This window comes from Miscanthus floridulus, chromosome 10 (genome assembly GCF_019320115.1).
Source record: "Miscanthus floridulus cultivar M001 chromosome 10, ASM1932011v1, whole genome shotgun sequence".
NCBI classification, from domain to species: Eukaryota; Viridiplantae; Streptophyta; class Magnoliopsida; order Poales; family Poaceae; genus Miscanthus; species Miscanthus floridulus.
In genome coordinates, this window is record NC_089589.1 from 73,225,421 (window position 1) to 73,244,471 (window position 19,051).

Sequence of the window (19,051 nt, forward strand, 5' to 3'; positions counted from 1 at the left end):
CAACACCCATATGCTCATTCTCTGGGTTTGGGTTTGCCAGAATGTCATCATCTGCACATGCTGTGCTCTGTGTCTGGGTTGATTCTATGTCATCATCTGCACATGCTGTACTCATCCAACAACACTTGGAAGCTTTATTTTTGGCAAACATTTCAACTAAGTCATGGTCATTGGTGAGGGGGATGTTCATCTTTGTGTCATGGCACCAGTAAAACACACTGTAAGTATCCCCATAGCGCCCATGATACTTATCCACAATACCTTCAACCACATGTCTGTAGTTTGCACGATCAGCATCCACAACTTCACTCACGCCATACCACTTCCCCCCACACATATTTTCAGCAATAATCCGAAACTCTAGATTGTAGCTACTAATTGGGTCCATCCTACAGATGAACAACAACAATCACAAAGGGGGAAACAAACTAGCAAGAGCAAGCAACAACAATCCTAGCTCTCCACAATCACCACGAACAAGCAAGCGAAGGAGAAGAGGAACTCACCCGTCTCGAAAGCATGAAGGGCGCTCGGCCGCCGCCATGTTCGCCGCCATGCGCCGCCAATCCGGGCTGCCCACGGTACCTCCCTTGCTCCACTATCCCATGCCCCGCCGCAACCAGGGATGGGATTCTTGTCTCCCCTCAGCCGCCGCAGCCCGCTGACGCTCAGTCGCCCGACGCCACCGCCCACAATCGCTGCTAGGGTTTGGGTTTCGGTGATGGGATAGAGGAGGGAGCGGAGGAGTCGAGCGGAGGGAGCGGAGGAGTCGAGCCAGATGAGGAGAGTGAGAGCGGTCAATACCGGTCAACACGGCCTCCACCTCTAATTCCAACGGCAAGGGGCAACTGAGGTCATTTGCCACAGCGGACCCCACTCGTCAGGATAGCCAAACGGCGCAAATCAAACAGAAGGCGGACAAAATAGCGTGAGAGGGAAAAGTTTTTTGAGCTTGGACACTGACGATAGATCGAACTTTTTAGGGACATAGACGATTAGACCATCTTTTTTAATGGCATACAAGTAAAAGACTATATGTTTATTACTGTAAAATAGGGTGTAAAATGGGGTGGTGGGAATAATCACGGTCGGACTAAGCTGCAAAAAAATATGCCAACTGACTATTAATTTTAGCTTATTTTGGCCAAAAACAACTTATAAGCTGTACCAAATATGTATTTAGTGTACTTGCTTTTTGGTTGAAGCCAAAATCCTATGCGGTGTTTTTGCTGTCTAAAAATCTTCTGGTAGGGTCTCAACCAGAACAGCCCCTTAGAGAAGGACCATTGTAGGAGCAAGGAGGCACCCTTTATTATTTCCCTTTGATAGATGTATTGCATGATTTTTTTTCCCAACAAGGTTCCTTCTGAAGCAAGTACCCAGAGTCTTCTCACTCTAAGTCAATTCCATTTCCGCGTTAAGGAAGCTGCCTCCCCAAAGGCACCTGCTCCCTGCTCTACTGTCTACTCCCACATCCCACTTCCATCTATCCAAGAAGCAGAGGCCGGCAGCGGAGGCGGTGCTCCACCGGCTTCCTCCTCTTCGCTCATCGTCCCACTCTCTCCGGAGGAGGCTGCCGGAGACTCGCCATGGCCGACGCCTCGGGCAATCCTGCCGGTATGCTGCTCAGCCTTGACATCTACCTTACCATTTCTGAAAACACAAAAACAAGCTCGATCGAAACGATAGGCAGTAGCGTGCAGACTACTCTCGTTTCCCTTGTGCAAATCACTTTGATTCTTCACTGGTTTTCTGTGGCTGCAGATGGCTACTACAGTGGCCGTCCCCTGGGCCTGGAGTACGATCCGCAACAAGTTCAGGCAGTGCCGGCACCGCCGCTGGAAGCAGCACAGCCGCAGCCACGGCAGGATGTTGGCGACCAGGTCGCCAACCACACTCATGTCCATGGCGTTCCTGGTGTGTGTTAAACAGATCCAAACTTTTCTTCTCAAATCTCACACCTAATCCCTCGCTTGGACTTTTCTTTCAAAGTCCTGTTTGATGCCAGTAGCGTCTGTCCATATGCAGTTTCAAGTGCTCTGTTTGATTCCTTTGATTTGGTATACGAGCAGGATACTATAAAGGCCGCCTTAGCAACACGAACACTGCTGTAGCTCCTCTTTCAGCAACAGCTGCTGTTGCTCCTCCTGCTCCTGCTCCTGCTGTTGAACCTGAAAGGAAGCTGAGCTGGATTGACAAATGGTAAGTAGCACGCAACGTCTGCTTCAATTGATATAGAAAATGGTACCATCTCTAGAGCTCAAGTATACTCACTGACGACGACACTGCTTTGTGTCCTTAATTATTTTTGCTTGGTGTGGCGGTTGTGTGGTTGCTATCAAAAGCCACATGTGCTTCACCGGCGGCAGAAGCACGAGGTAGCTCAAGAGTCAAGACATCCGTGGTCGGCCACGTTATTGACGAAGTTAGAGCGAGATTGCACGGCTGTGCTTGTTTTGATGTATAGAGAAATGTTGAGATCTTTGTTAGTTCTTCCCCATGCTAGCGCTATTCATTTGTACAACTGCGTGCAGAATTGCAGATGCAGTCAGTGAATCTATTTATGATCCATCAGTTGGATTGTGCTCAATGATTTAAATCTGATCGTTTCATATGATTTGGTATATATGATGGATAAATAAACACCACGGTGCCTCTTCAGCTGCAGCAAAGTCTGATCTAGCTTCGAGGATATGGGGTGATTACTAATTAGTGCAATGAGCATGGTGCCAAAATGAGTCTCTCACTTGTCGATTGGTCAGTAGTGATTTTTCTCGAATACGCACGAGTGTGCATATCATTGTATTAGAAGAATGAGTTTATAATACAAGAGTTCCGCTCCCGGCAGTTAGTTTTTGTGTACACTACATCATGAAAAACAACGCTCCTAATCCATGGCTATCTTGACAACGTCCTAGCCCTGCGCCAGCGCACGTAGCCCGCGTGCTCCGGCCCATTGGTCGGCTTCGGCCTGAATCGATTGGTCAGTAGTGATTGGAGTTCAAATTAGGCACATTTATCCTCAAGGTTGTTGTCACTTGGATCTAGCATAGTTTGCACAAGATACTTATGTACCTGATATAGTGCAACATGGTCAACCGTCAGCACAATGGTATATTGCGTTGCCCTTCATCTTTGGTTGACTTAATGGCTGATCTCTGAATCAAGCTTGTAGAAATGTCATGAGGCACCCCCTGCTTTGAGTTCCCAGAGCAGTGGGATTTGATATTCCCCATCCATCCACACTACCTGAATATTTCAATCTTACCATGGTGCTCTAGAGTTTGGGGGAAGCAAAAAAAAATGTTTCATTTTGTGCAAATAGATTTAACAAAAGGTGAAGCTATAACAACACTCCAATAATGGTATTTCTTATCATGTTTTTTCACTAAACTCAAGTTAGTTAAGTTTATTAGGATGAAAAGCAAACATATATTTTAACTACAAGGACAGTATATCACTCTATTTAAAAATGCTAGGACTCAATGTCCTTGCAATATTTAAATAATAATGAATATAATTATGCAACTTTTTACAAATTACATTTATGCATATGTCCAAGCTTGCTTATAGTAAGTTCAGTTTGATAAAGGGCCATCAAGAATCAATATGGTCACATCATTAAAGGATGAGGCATCGATGGAATGGATCTTTTCATCGCATGATTTGAAACCATAAAGGTGATAATAACCCTAATCAAGTTCTTGAATTACACATGATAAAAGACAGTATAGAGTGTTGCACTAGACCGATACCTAAATGAGTTAAATTTAGTCCTTCAATGTGTTAGAACAATATGAAATCGTACCTATTGTCGTGTCATCCTATTTATAAAATGATAATCAATTTTTTAATTGCTTTGGTTTAAGAGGATGGAAGGGGGTATAGAGAGAAAAGGGTTAAGAAGGTGAATGGGAGTTACATGAGACAGAAAACAGGTAGGAAAAAGGAGTAGGAGCACAATAAGATGGGGGAGTGTAACAGAACCGACTAATTATACGAAATTAAGTAAGAAAATCATCCGCCAGAGCAGACGATTGAGCAAACTTAAGCTCATATAATCCGGTAGTCCGTGAAATCACGAAGGATTTCAAACCAACTCGTGTCCCAGCCACGATCGTAATAAGTTTAGCGGTCACCATCACATATTACATAAAAGTTCGCAATCTCAAATACATCAGAGTTTCAACATAGTTATTACAAAACCAGTTTGAATGAAAATAGCGGAAGTCATTTGTTCAAACCACACACACTCACGCGGAGTTTAAATATAGTGCCAGCGAATGATCATCTCCAACAAAAGCATCAGATGAGACGTAAGGAATGACCATGCCCATGGTCCTAAGCATCACCCATCGCAGGATACAGGCAGTTGATACAGTAGCCATAATACATCTGCCCATCTGCAACAAGTGGGAATAAAACCCTGAGTACGAGAAGGTACTCAGCCAGACTTACCCGACATAACCGAAAATAATTGACACCAAGGATTATGAAGGGCTTTATAGTAGGGTAGCTGACTCATTTGCAAAAAGAAGCATTTTTAGCATTTCAAGAACCTTTCTAAAAGCATTATTTCCAAGTTAATTATTATTAACCTGTCAACTAGAATTGCACCTATACTAGAGTAAACATGTGATTAAGCAGATAATGATAACCAATGATCATTAAACAACTTCCATACTATCATATTCACTATAACTGTCCAAGTGTTCCATAGCATTTACTACGATGAAGTAACTCAAGTCAAGTGCTCACTATCCAGGAGCGATGGCGATTCGAATCGATTCCTAACCAGCTGGTGATTTATTCCTTACACAAATCTCACTCACCCGCTAAAGTGAGATATTGATCACTGAGTCAACTTTCCAGGAATCTCGAGTTTGCCAGGAACCACATGTACCCAGGGGCCGACTGACTGCACTTTGGCCTTATCATCCCGCCCCCGTGTCCTACCACACCTGCTTCGGCACAGTGCGCTGCGGGCAATCCACTCGGCCCGAAAAATCTCCCAGCTTCGCGGTCGGAAGGTACTTTATCCGGCCAGCTAAATGTAAGGCATGCGTTCAACATGACTCGAGGCCCAACAACGGTCGGTCCTTAATCGACACAGACGGAAACACTACAGTCCAAAACTCTGCAAGTCTCCGTCCGGTCTCAACTTCATTTAACACTTAGTTATACCATGACTTCATAGTCATCCAAGCAGATCCAGGTAACCACCTATAGCTCGCAGGTGACAGGAAATCACCCGACTTCTACCGGTCTAAGCCAGCTAAGCATTGACTCGACTGCGGATACCAGGGTAACAAGGATATAGTATAACAAAGGTAAGCAAGGTATAATGCAGCAACGGTTGCAAACAACTCCTGAACGTAATGCATCAATTAAAGTAAAGCATTTAATTAAATCATTGCAAACCGGGAGAAAAATGCTCCGGGGCTTGCCTCTCTCGAAGGAGCTCGGGCGGTGATCGGGGCACTCCGGAAGTTCCTCAACGTCCTCCTCGTCGGCTTCTGGCACTTCCTGCTGCTGCACCTCGAGCTTGTAACGTCCCGCCTCTCCGAGGTCGAGCCCGCTTACATCTGGCAGCCTGTCTAGGATATAGACTGCCCTCACAGACCAACACAGGTCTTTTCTGCGTACTTTGTCCTCACTCGTGCGCACCCGAGAAGAACTTCCCGGTCGGTCACCCATCGCTCCAGGCCAAGCACGCTTAACCTTGGAGTTAGGCCAAGCACGCTTAACCTTGGAGTTATTTGCAGATGGGCTTCCGAAAAAGAAGTTGCAACTTATTGGTATGAGTATCCTATTAATCCTGTTAAGCCCTGGGCCGGGATGTTACATCCTCACCCCCTTAAGAGATCGACGTCCTCGTCGATCAATCCCAAGCCAGGAGCGTCCTCTCTTGGCCACGTCCGTGTGTCCAGAGCCAGCGCATGTGCCATGCTGTGTGACCACGCCGGATCCACACCAGCCATGCGCACCATGCCTGCGCAACTGCGACACACGCGCCCGTGAAACCGCGAGAGTCGGCTCTGATACCATTCTGTAACGTCCCGCCTCTCCGAGGTCGAGCCCGCTTACATCTGGCAGCCTGTCTAGGATATAGACTGCCCTCACAGACCAACACAGGTCTTTTTCTGCGTACTTTGTCCTCACTCGTGCGCACCCGGGAAGAACTTCCCGGTCGGTCACCCATCGCTCCAGGCCAAGCACGCTTAACCTTGGAGTTATTTGCAGATGGGCTTCCGAAAAAGAAGTTGCAACTTATTGGTATGAGTATCCTATTAATCCTGTTAAGCCCTGGGCCGGGATGTTACAGAGCTGCTCCTCGGACTCCTCGGGTATGACGACTGGGTTCTCGGTTTGCGATCCTGTATGATGCAATGAGCGTAAGTGATTATGCAAACGGTGCATCGAAGGAGATGAATGCGATGGATATGTTTAATGCAAGGTAGTCAACATCATCCAAGAAACTATACTACAAGCACATGTCATCTACTGCATCCTCTTCTACTACTAATATGTTGAGTTAACATATCTTATGAAATGCTTCAAAGATACACCAAAGCTTTACTAATTTCTTAATCACACTTAAAGCAACACTTGCTTAAACCCTAATTAATAATAGGTTTGAATAGCAACATATATTTCTGATGCTCCTAAAAATCTGAGAAAATTACAGTAGCATAATACTACCCTAAACAGACTACCATAAAAATTTCATGGCATTTGGATAAGTAAACTATCCTACACAAAAATGACAAGCTATAGCATAAAAATGAGCATGAAATTACTTTGCACTATGAAAAGTGTCAACCAACAGATTTAGTATTTTTCCTAAGTTCTAAACAGTCAATAATAACTGTACAAAAATTACCACATGCATGTTTTATACAAATTTTGCTCTCTAGCAAAAATAACAAAATTCAGCCATTAAAGGTACTTGAACTACACCTCAAAATTTTCCCACAGCACATGCATGAAACATATTTTTCCTAGGAAGTACATTACATAATAAGATTAACAAACTTGAAATCATATTTTTCTGAAGCCTATAGATTTTTCTACATATTTTTCAAGTTATCAGCAATATCCATGATTAAATAAAATCCTACAGAAAAATATCCCAAAAATGACATGCAATAATTTTTCCAAGTAGATCTGATGATAAGGAACCTAGCAAAATTTGTTTCAACAAATTTGGAGCAAGTTTGATCACCCAAATATTTTTCAAACCATTTCAGATTTCAATTAACAAATAATAAATGGAAATCAATTCATTTAAGAAATACTGGGCCGGCCCGTGGGGAACAGTTGGCCCACGGCCACAACCGGCCTGCGCGGCCCGAGCGCGAGGGAAGGAAGACGGCCCAACAGGGCGTCAACCCACGGCCTGGCTCGGCCTGGCCAGCCGAGGCAGGGTGCCTCGCCGGGGCGCGCGCTGGCGCGACGGCGCGGCTCGGCCAGCGGCTGGCGGCCATCTCCGGCCACGGCAGCGCAAGCAAACGAGCGCAGGAGGTGTGCGAGGCAATGGCGAAAGCGAGCAGGCAGCCAAGCACGGCTGAGAAGGGGAGGAAGAGGACGCTCCACGGCGGCCGAGCACGGCGGCGCCATGGACGTCGGTGGCGAGACGCGGGGAAGCTCACCCAGGGCTCGGAAGGCGGCGCAAGCGCGAGCGTGAGCCGAAGGGAGGCGAGACGGAGCTGTGGGCGCGAGCAATCGGGAAATGGCGCGGCGGTGCGAGAGCTCAACGCCGGCGGAGCTGCGGGCGCGGCGAGGGCGGAGCTCGAGCGCTCGGCTCTGGAGGGGGAGAAAAGGGAGCGCGGGCGCGAGTGAGCGAGTGCGCGGGCACCAGCAGGTGAAGGCGGGCGCGTGGGCGCGGTGTCAGGCCGCGGCTGCCGCGCGGCGGGCGACGCCGGCGCGGAGTCGCCACGCGGCGGGATTCCTCTGCCGCGGTCGCGGCGTGGCGCTGCGACGGGCGCGCGAGTGCGGGCGAGCGGGAGAAAGAGCCGGCGCGCTGGGCTGGGCCGGGGCGCTGTGGGCCGGCGCGGGAGAAGCGCGAGGCGCGCGGGTGGGAGGCTGGCTGGGCCGGCTTCGGCTGTCGGGCCAGAAGCGAGGCGGTGGCCCGTTAAGGAAAAATGAAGATTTTCAATTTAAATTATCAAGAGATTTTCAATTCCAGTTTTTCAAATCTCATTTTGAGCAAGAAAATGACATCTTTTGAAAATGGACCAAAAATGAAAGTTGCTTAGAATTTAATTCCCTACAACTTTGCTTTTATGACCAAAGTCCAATTCTATCTAGATTTTAAATTATAGACTCAAAGTTAAATTTTAACTCAAAACCCTAATTTTGGGAAATTACTTTGGAAGCAAAATTTTTGAATTAATTTGAATACAAACCTTGCTCCAAAAATTGTGCTAAACAATTCTAGATGATTTACAAGCATAACCAACAATTTCTACTCAACTAGCAAGCAAGAATCAGAGCAAAACAACTCTAATAAGTGTATGCATCATTTACTTTTCACAAACATGTTTTGTATGTTTCGAAGTAATGTTTCAGTTGTTATATGCAAGATTATGCATGTATGATTAGGATGCTTGATGATACATGATATGTATGATTAGCAGTGCCTAAATGTAGGCATAACACCGGGGTGTTACAGGGAGGTAGGGAATAAGATGAAGATGGTGAGAAATGGGAATGACAGTGCATGCTGACATTTATTTATAGAAATTGTGCAAAAATATTTTAAGTACCCTCATCTAATTTATATCTATAATATATGCTTTCTGTAGTACGAACAAAGGAGATATGAACTTAGCAATACGTCATATCACACATAAATATTTAAATTATACTAGGATATGTTGACATACCCTATTGTATCACTGCAAAATTCAATTATTTATTATATAATAAATATGAATTGACTAGTAAACAAATTTATTAATATTTATTCATTATGTATGAAATGGTTTTTTTAACATAATAGGTGCCTATTAGTTTGTACAAACCAGTCCGTGCATATGCAGTGACCCTTTGGAGCACCCAAAAGTCCTAGCTAGTAACCAAGTCAAGTATTTCTTCTATCATGTTAATAGGTAGCATCATGGACTTTTGGAAGTTCACTCTTAGCCCTGTGGATTCAGTGAAAGTGTTAATGACAGATTTTAGAAAAAAAAAACCCTGCCTGGCATCACCATCAAGGATAATCAATGTGTCATCAGCATACTAAATGATTGGGAAGTCATTGTTTGATTCTAAGGAAATTGGTAATCTGAGTAGCCCTAGCTCTTTGCCTCGGTTCGCCAGTGACTGTAGGAAGTCGGCAGCTAGCACAAAGAGGAGAAGTGAAAGGGGATCACCTTGCCTCACTCCTCTTAAATAATTGAAGGTTTTTCCAGGTGTCCCATTTAGGAGTACTGCTGAGGTTGCTGAAGAAAAAATTTGGTTCATCCATCGTAGCAGCTTCTGTCCAAAGCCTTTTTTCTCCATTATAGTGAGCATTGCTTGGTATTCCATCTTGTCAAAAGCCTTCTCAAAATCCAGCTTTAGAATAACAATTTCCTTCTTTGAGTTGTGACATAAGTGCAAATATTCCAGTGACCGAGCTAGGCAGTCGTGGGTAGTCCTATTTTTAATAAAACTATATTGACTTCTATGGACTAGCTTGGTGGTCACTGTTTGCAACCTATTTGCTAGCAGTTTGGTCAAGAGTCTGACTGAAGAGTTGAGTAGGGAAATTGGCCTATAATCTAGTACAGTCCTGGCACCATCTATCTTTGGGATAAAAGTAATGAGAGAAGAATTGATGCTCCTCATACACAGACTGTTGTTGTGGAAGTCATTGCATAGTTTATAGAAAATCCTCCTTGATGGTTGCCCAATAGACTTTTAGGAACTCATTATTAAAACCATTTGGTCCTAGTGGTTTGTCATTTAGGAGGTTTTTGATGACAGGATCTATCTCACTGGTTAGGAATGGTTCCTCAAGAAAACCTAGATCTTCCCTTCTTTCTAGAATTTCAGTTGGATCAAGAGCAAACCCACTAAAATCTGTCTGCCCCAATCTCTCCTTGAAACTTTCCCAAAGTAGCCGCTCTTTGTCCTTGTGTGCAGTAAGGATGGAGCCCTCTCTTTCTTCTAGATGAGTAATAAGGTTGCCTATGTGTCTAATTGTAGCATTTGCATTGAAGAACATTGTTGTTGCAACTCCTAATTTCACCCATTTGATGGCTCCTCTTTGTCTCCAATAGGCCTTTTGTTGCTCAAGCAGAGGTAGCAACTTTGCTTTCATTACAATTCTGAAGTTCCATTGTGCAAGGCGAAGATCTCGGAATTCTTCCAGAATGTTTAAAAACTGAATCAGTGATTTTGAGTCGGGAGGATATGTTGACATACCATATTGTATCGCTGCAAAATTCAATTATTTTCTGTATAATAAATATGAATTGACTAGTAAAAATTTATCAATATTTATTCATTATGTCTGAAATGTTTTTCTATAACACATAGGTGTCTATTAATTAGTTTGTACAAACCAGTCCATGCATATGCACTTGTTGAAAAATAGTATACAAACATACAGATATTCTAGTAAAAGCAGACAATGGGTCGTCACACACATCTTCATACAATGCTGTGGCTTTTGGCTCCACCGAGATTCCCAAATTAAAACCGTGCTGCCCTGCAAAGGCCGCTACATCTTGACAACCAAGCTGCCAAAAACCAGCGCCGTGATAAAGCTACCAAGGGTCCCTGCAATCTCGCCGAAGGTGCTGCTAATCATGTTCTCAAGCATGCTGTCGGCATTCAGGGCGCCGTCAACCAAGTCCCGGTTAAGGTAGCAGGCCTCCCAGCTGCGGCGAGCCATTTCCTTGAGGCACGCCACGTGCAGTTCTACAACCTCATCGCCGTCCACGTAGCAGCGGTACGCCCAGAACCAACGGCGTTGGCCCTCATTCTCTGGGCACAAGGCACACGGCCGCGACGCCCTCCGGTGGAGGTCGAAGGCACGGCCGTCCTGGATAATGCGGTCCGGCAGGGACGCGCAGCACGGGTGGATGTCGACGTCTTGATCGGAGCAGTGGTAGGCGAAACCCCTCGTGGCCTCGCCACAGGCGTCGCAGACCCTCCTCCCCTCCTGGACAGGGGGCGACGGGGCCTCGTGGAGGAAGCGGAACTCGAACTGCTTGCCGTAGCCGAACAGCGGATGCACCAGAGTGTGGAGATCGAACAGAGGATCCCCTGCGAGGGCGCAACGTGTGTGGAGGTCGAAGGTATGGCCCCCGCTGCCGCAATCGCACACGTACCTGGGCCCGTGACCGGGCTCCTTGCAGCCGTTGCACAAGAATGGCTCGCCGGCGGCCGTCATCAGCTTCAGCTTGTGCTCCGGGTGGGCAGGATGGCAGATCTCGGACAGAAGATCACTGTGCACATTACCACGTTTCTGTTTCTCAGGGTCTGTTTGCTTGGGAGCGGGAGCCTCCCAAACATTTTGCTGTCCAGGCATCAATCCTAATCCTGATCGCAGATAGTCGAAATCTAATGTCTGGGGTGGTAGTAGCTCATCCAGCCAAGCAAAATTGTCTGGAGGCCGATCAGGGAATGTTTGATTCGCACCGTGGTAGATGCCATCCGGCGATGCAGCCGAGCAGGCACCTCCCACTCCCTGTAGATAGCCAATCTCTAGACCGTTGGCCCTGCATACAATCAGTTTGATTAAACAAGGATAATATTTGAATAAATTAATTAACGCAACGACGCAACTTGTGCAGGCACGAGTCAAAATAAATACAGTAGCATGTCACACCATAGCTAAACCGAGAACAGAAAATAGAAGAAAAATACTCACTTCATCCGTCTTGAAATATGATATATTTTCAGTTTGGGTTTCACACGACCCTCTCACCCCCGCGTCGCCCGAGCGGGCGGCCCGGGCGGCTCCACCAGTCCGCGCCGCCGCACCCTTGCCCCCTCTTCTCCACCTCGCCGTCACCGGAGTGCTCCGTCGGGAGGCCCGCACGGGCAGAAGGAAAGCGGCTGCATGGTTGCTTTCCTTCCCCTTGGCAGTTGAGGTCGCTGCACGTAGGCCGCTGGCCTTGGCGGCGCCGGCGTTGGTGGCCCAGGTTCCGGCGCCCCTTGGCCTGGATCCGTGCGGATCCGGTGTGGTGGTGGCCGGATCCGGTGCCCCTGGGCTGGATCTGTGCTGGACTCGACTGGCGGCGGGCTGCTCTCCATGGTAGCGTGGGAGGTCGTGGTGACAACGGTGAGGCATCTGGGCAGCGGATACGGCGTCCTGGTGGCCGGATCCAGCCTTCCCGGGGCTAGATATAGCGCTCCTGCGGTGGCAGCGGCGTGCGGCATCGGCGCTCGGCTGGCACCGCCTTCGGTGATGGCTGGGCTGCGTCGGTGCGGATTGGTGGCATGGTGGTGCAGCCTGGCGCCATCAGACGTCGTGGTGATATAGACGACTGCGTTGGTTGTGTGGCGTCGACGCCGTGGTGGCGTGGGCGGTGTCCTCCTGCTCGTTTTTTCGTGTCTGCAACCATGGCGGTGAGGCGGGCATCGGTCGAGTAGGCCGCTCTCCCATTTCGGCGACAACAACAGCAGCTGTGCGGCATGGCGGTGTGGGCGGCGGAGGTTGCTAGAGTCCGGGCGTGGCATGGTTGATGTGGGGCCGGCTCGATATGGGTTGGGATGTTGGTGGGCTGGGTGATTAGGGCTTCTTCTGATCCCTGTCCTTTTCTCCCCGCCATCTGCCACCCCCTTGTCTGGGTTGTGGCCTCCATGGCGGAGCTAGCTGGATCTTCTCGCCACTGGCTAGCTTTGTCAGTTCCGACGGGGAGCGGACTCTTCGGCGGGCTTCGCCCTGCGCTTTTCCTGGCCGACGTCTTGAGGGGTGGTGGCTGAGAGGGGTTGCTGCTGATCCATCACTGCACCCTACCACCCTGGTAGGGTTCGGTCTCCGATGGCGATGGTGTTGGAAGTTCTTGAGATCGGGGCGAAAGCTTGGACGACGACGTCTGCGGATGTCGTTCCCTTCTTGGAGACGTCCTTTTCTATCTCTCCTTCTACCGTCCCGCATGTTGCAGGTGAAAACCTTCCCATGGCGGGCTATCTTGTTGGCGCTTTTAGTGTCGTTTCCTCCTTGGAAGCTTGGCTAGGCTTTCCAGTTCCGCAGTTACTCCATGTCTTATGGACTGTTTGGTGTCGTGTTTTTTCGTCTGTCCTTGTCAGTTATTTAGTTGTTTTAGTTGGATTGATTTGACCAAGTAGGAGCAAGTAGTGCCATAAGTTGTGTTAGTTGTCTAGTTGGGGTGAGTGGAACACTCTTTGGAGGTCATTTGATATAGAACATTTCTCCATCCAAGGTCATTTGAAAAATTCAAAAATTTGGAATTCAAAATCTGAGACTTAATTTATATATTTGGAACCCTAAATGATCTCAAACAAAAATTCTATCAATTACAAAGTTTTAGATCTCGTCGAGCTCTACAATTCTGATATAAATTCCGACTTCATTTAAAAAAGATATGAATTTATTTGTGCTGCAACTATTTTTAAGGACGGTTGACTTAGCCAACTGCCCTTGAAAATCGATTTTCAAAGGCGATTGACTTAAAAATCACTCATTTTCAGAGACGGTTGACATAAGCAACCATTCTTGAAAATAGCATTTTCAGAAACAGTTCTCTTAACGGAACCGTCCCTAAAAATAAATATATTTTTAGAGGCTGATTTCTTAATGGAACCGTCTCTAAAAATTGATTTCTAGCAACGGTTGCATAGCTACAGTGCCTCCCACGAAGGTTAGTGACGGCGTGCTAAGACAACCGCTTCTGTTAGAAAAGGGAGGCGCCTCTAAAAATCATTTCTGTACTAGTGTCCTCAGTTGTATGGTTTTTTGGTCCAGTTTCCTTTCAAAAAAACTAGGCGGGCACTTGCCTTTTTTCCTTTCTTCGTCTAATAGAAATTGCAGCAAAGTTTTTCCTGTCCTTTCTAAATATATATATATATATATTTAGTTTGTCGCAAATTAACATTTATGTTCAATCAAGTTTACATAAAAGAGTAGTACAATCTACGACATCAGAGAGATAAATTATAAAGATACATTTCATAATGTATCTAATTAAGCTCATTTAGTATTAGTAAATATTATTTCAAAAATTATTAAATTTAGGGTGTTTGGAGATAACTAAAAATCCATAATGTTCTAGGACTGAGAGAGTAGCTCAAGGATTATCGGTTTGCCTTCTTGTTCAAAGACCAACGATCTTTGAATGGAGGATGTGATAAAATCAATATTAAGTGGCATAGGAGTATTTTTGTCATTTTTATATTTCCAAAATATATATTTGAAAAATTTTGGCATTTTTTATAGTGTTTCCAAAAAATGTCAATACTATAAGACATGCATACAAAGTCTAGTGACATATGATGTACCACACGTTTTGAATTTACTATGAACATAGGTAATTTTTCTGAAGAATGTTATACTCCCTCAAGGTTGCTAAAAGAAGTCGTTTTGGACAAGGTTTGGATCAAATATTGCAAATATAAAAAAGTTTTAAGTTGTTGAGTTTGGAAAAAATGTTAAAACCATATGAGTAGATTTGTCTTGAAAAGTCATTTCATAAAAATATACATATATCACTTTCCAATAAATATTTTTATATAAATAAGAAGTCAAAGTTATGTTTTCAAGACCGCGTCTCTATCAAAAGGACTTCTTTTTGCAACATAAACGGAGTATTGTACGATTGATAGTTTACACACAACAAATTAATAAATGGTACCTTTTCCGTTTCTTTTTCTTTCTTATGGGCAATAATGACACCTTTTCCAACGGCAGCTGTGAGTCAAGTTTAAAATTTCCCATCTCGTCCAAATCGCTCACAATATCCTTTATTATAGGCCTTTTATGTCTATCATTCTCCATGCACCTTCGTGCAATTACGATGCATCTTTTCACTTGATAGCAGTCTACTTCAAGTGATGCGTACATGGGTATCTCTTGTAGACATTTTTTCCAGTTTTCATGAACCTTCGAAGTCAAAACATAGTACAGTTAACATCAATGAAAATTGGGATCGTACCTAGCAACAAAAAATAGTCTGCCCTATTGCAAATATGGGTTCATATTTAACAATAAAAATCGTAGGAAATTGGGACAATCAGGTGGTCTGAAGATGAGCCTCTTGCACTACAAAACTTGAGTTTTTTTTATCTACTCTAACTAATTAAACAATATAAGCACACAACGTGTAGATTGAAGAGTCTGCAGACTGCACTATAATTTACCCCTTCATTCCAAAGAGTAATGTATTCTAGTTTATCCTAAGCCAAAACTTTCTTTAATTTTGAACAAGTTTATTGAAAAAAAATACACTAATATTAACGATTTTAAATTAGTTTAACGAGTTCGCTATTAAATATATATCAGTGCAACATTTATTTGGTGTTCTATATGTTAATATATTATTCTATAAATATGAACTTGATGAAAGTTAGAGAAGTTTTACTTGGAAAAAACTAAGAGATTTATATTTAGAATGTAGAGAGTACAAAAACTTATGCATTAACCGTAGGTTGACAAAAGCAACAGGACTAATGAGATTTTGGGCATTGCTACTGATGAAGGGAGAACCGGAGAAACGATATGTTCAGCACCCTTATGATTGGAGGGCGTTGCCATAGATTTTGCTTTTGTTTTTGCTTCCAAAGGAGAATAATTAATAATAGACTTGGTTTCCTGTAATTTTTTACCTCTTTCATGTAATGGTTTCCGTATGTAGCAGCTGGATAGCCGAAAACTTTGTAATAAAAGTCAGGCTGTGTGCTTAAGCAAAGGAAAGAAACTAATCTGTTTTCTAAAAAAAAAGTATACAACATACGAAAAACTAACACATGGTAAATCTAAGAGTATTTTGTTAGTATGTCAGATGGTGTGATGCGAACTTGGCACAATGAGAAGCTCCTGATGGAACTCTAGTACGTATTAATAGAAAAACGTTAAATAACATATTCTTACATGTTCAACAAATTCTTGGGCACCCATGTCGGCAACATCTGAGTAGCCTGTATTTCCAGTGATAATTTTTGTAATTATAACACCTAAACTGTATATATCAAACTCCTTCGAGATTACTTGATAATTAATGAACTCTGGCGGTAGGTATCCACTGCAGCACAACATTAATGACAAAGGTAAGGTGATATTAAGGTCAGTCTCAATCAAGATTTCACAAGAGTTTCATAGACATTAAATAAGCTGATGTGGTATAATATTAATGAAGAGAGATGTGATAAAAAATTCATGGGATGAAATAAGTTTCATGGAGGGATGAAATGAGCTTTATGGAGATGAAACTTGTCTAAGGAATATATACAATTCAGCTGATTAAAAGCTCTGTCCACTTGAGCATTACTCTTACAGTGTTCCTAGAGGAGTCAACGTCTTTTTGGTATTCTCTTCACCAATGAGCCTAGATAAACCAAAATCTGATATTTTTGGCATCATCTCTTCGTTTAGCAGTATATTATCTGGTTTTAGATCAAAATGGAAAATGGGAAACTCCAATCCCTCTTGAAGATATTCTAAACCCCGGCAGATTCCCTTAATTATTTTGTAGCATATAGGCCAATTCTTGCCAAGATTTTCACCTGCAAGATAAAAAACATACGTTCTCATCGAATAATTTTATATTCACATTTTTTGCAGGTAAAATATTCATGCTATACGGTAATGACCAACCAGTAAGGAGCTTGCCAAGGCTTCCTTTGGGCATATATTCAAGGCAGAGTGCCCTGTGTATCCTTTGACAAACTATTAGTTTGCCATTGTACTCTACAAGTTCTTCTTTAGCTTCATTGCCACCCTACTAGTCGGACAATATTGGGATGCTTGAGGCGCTTAAGGATGTCAAATTCGTTTTCGAACTGCTGGTCATTGGTATTACCCATGAAACGGAGCATCTTGACAGCAACCTCTTCTCCATCTTCCAGCACTCCCTATTCATTATTAACTTTTATAGTTACTCATACAAAGCTTACTATTATTTTTATGCTCGTATGGATTGGACTTGAAACAAACAAAATAAGTACTTTCTCCATTCTAAATTATAAGATGTTTTGGCTTTTCTAGATACATAACTTTTATTATGCACTTAAATATACAACATTTCTAGATATATAGTAGAAGCAATGTATGTTGAAAAAATAAAATGTCTTATAATTTGAAATTGATGAAGTAAATAAATAACTAAAGCACCATTTGTTTTGTCCACATGCATATATATAAGCACCATTTACAGTTTTACCTTGAAGACTTGTCCAAACGCACCGCGCCCAAGCTCCTGGTCCTGGGAGAAATTATTTGTAATAGATTTTATCAGTTCGTATGGTAGCTTCCTTGGATTGTCAGTTGCACTTTCTCGGACTGTTGTCATTCCTTCGGCGTCGCTTATTCAAGTTATATGCATTTACTCCTGTACATAAAAATTAGCATCCTGAAGCCTTCTTGTTTTCTAATACCACTGCACCGCTCTTGCTTTTGCAACAAATGACAGAATAATTAGTAATAGAATGACTTGCCTACGACGCTTTATCATGAACAACGGACATCCTACTGAGCAGTAATTGGTGGAAGGTGGGAGTGGGACATGGGTTAGGCTATCTCCAACAACATTACCCAGTGGGACATGGGTGAGACAACTATTGGAGGCAGTCTTATTCAGGCACCGAAGCTACAGTGGCACCTAGGGATGCAAGGCGGTTTACCACAAACCTATAAATAAGCTAAATTTTTGTGGTTTATATTTGTGAACTCGCAAAAATTTAGCCTATTTACAAATTCACAGACGACCCGCCTTGTATCCCTATACGGTGGTCATCGCAGATCTGCTTTGAAAATAGCAATGCCATCTGAAAGCAATTTATGATGGCCACGGGCCAATAGATAAAAGCAGTTGTAGAATATCAATACCATACCAGGTGAAATAAAGGATTTCATCTTAGCACGATGAAAAAAACGCAGAGAACCTCGGTCCTTGGTGGCGGAACAATCGAGTTGATATTTGAAAACTTTGTATTAATAATAAACAAATTATAGGAGTAGAACATTTGGGTCACAAATAAGTTTCCAAGAAGTTAAAATTAATAGTTAGTTAAACAACAACTTTCCAGAAAAAAAAGGAAAAACTCGAGCTTGCTTGCGATCCATGGTCTTCTTCTTCTTCTCGTTCAACAATATCTTGGAGTTGTCACATACAGACTATACCTTACAGCCTAACTGAAAGGTGAAAAGAAAATACACATCTACTGGTGAAAACTGAAAAGTCAAAGAAAATGCAGATGTAGTTGTGAAAACTGAAAACACATCGGCACTAAAAAAATACAGGTCGACTGGTGAAAAATGAAAATGCAGATCTACTCGAGGAATACCATTCCGAAAGTAAAACAGAGTCCTAGTTCAAAAGAGAGAGAGAGAGAGAGAGAGAAAGAAGTAAAACAGAATCCCATCAGACATCAGTAGAAGATGAACTAATTCATAGCCATCATGTTACCTCCTAACCTTGGCAAGCAGACAGAGGCACGCACCTCGCAATCACAGTGGAGAACTGAAGATGGATGACTGCATCTCACACCTTCTCAACGCCGAGGGGGCGAAGACTTTTTGCTCGGAAGACCGAAGGGACGAAGACCTCGTTAGCTGCTACCAAAGTAGTAATAAAGCTGGTAGGTACCCTACTTGTCTCTTATTTTTTTCCGGGTGACGTCTTCCTGCATGCATCCTCACGGAGATTCTGTAGGTACCCTACTCGTCTCTTATTTTTTCCGGTTGACGTCTTCCTGCATGCATCCTCACAGAGATTCTGTCGGCCTGGTAGGTACCCTACTCGTCTCTTATTTTTTCCGGGTGACGTCTTCCTGCATGCATCCTCACAGAGATTCTGTCGGTCCTCGTTGGTTTCAGCCAGAGCTTATCAGTCATTGATACAGTATTTTCCTCTTACAATAAACCAGCACCAGCTGG

General features: G+C 43.9%; 2 protein-coding genes across 3 annotated transcripts; one reads left to right on the plus strand and one right to left on the minus strand.

Moving 5' to 3' along the window:
• Positions 1-1,334: 1,334 nt before the first annotated feature.
• LOC136484879 (uncharacterized) lies at positions 1,335-2,612 on the plus strand. 2 transcript variants are annotated; one of them, XM_066481852.1, is made up of 4 exons: positions 1,343-1,617; positions 1,765-1,917; positions 2,073-2,202; positions 2,346-2,612. In XM_066481852.1, exons 1-4 carry the CDS (start codon positions 1,590-1,592, stop codon positions 2,380-2,382), a joined length of 348 nt encoding a protein of 115 aa, XP_066337949.1. In that variant the 5' UTR covers positions 1,343-1,589; the 3' UTR covers positions 2,383-2,612. The 2 variants fall into 2 exon arrangements, with proteins under 2 accessions (XP_066337948.1, XP_066337949.1); XM_066481851.1 differs by having other exon boundaries at positions 1,335-1,917.
• A 7,975-nt stretch (positions 2,613-10,587) lies between these two features.
• LOC136484881 (uncharacterized) lies at positions 10,588-18,698 on the minus strand. Its single transcript, XM_066481853.1, has 7 exons — positions 18,616-18,698; positions 17,337-17,504; positions 16,772-17,028; positions 16,452-16,680; positions 16,049-16,199; positions 14,814-15,061; positions 10,588-11,714 (listed from the first exon to the last, which is right to left on the minus strand). The coding sequence occupies exons 3-7, from the start codon at positions 16,803-16,805 to the stop codon at positions 10,712-10,714; spliced, it is 1,665 nt and encodes a 554-aa protein (XP_066337950.1). The 5' UTR covers positions 16,806-17,028; positions 17,337-17,504; positions 18,616-18,698; the 3' UTR covers positions 10,588-10,711.
• Between the last annotated feature and the right edge of the window lie 353 nt (positions 18,699-19,051).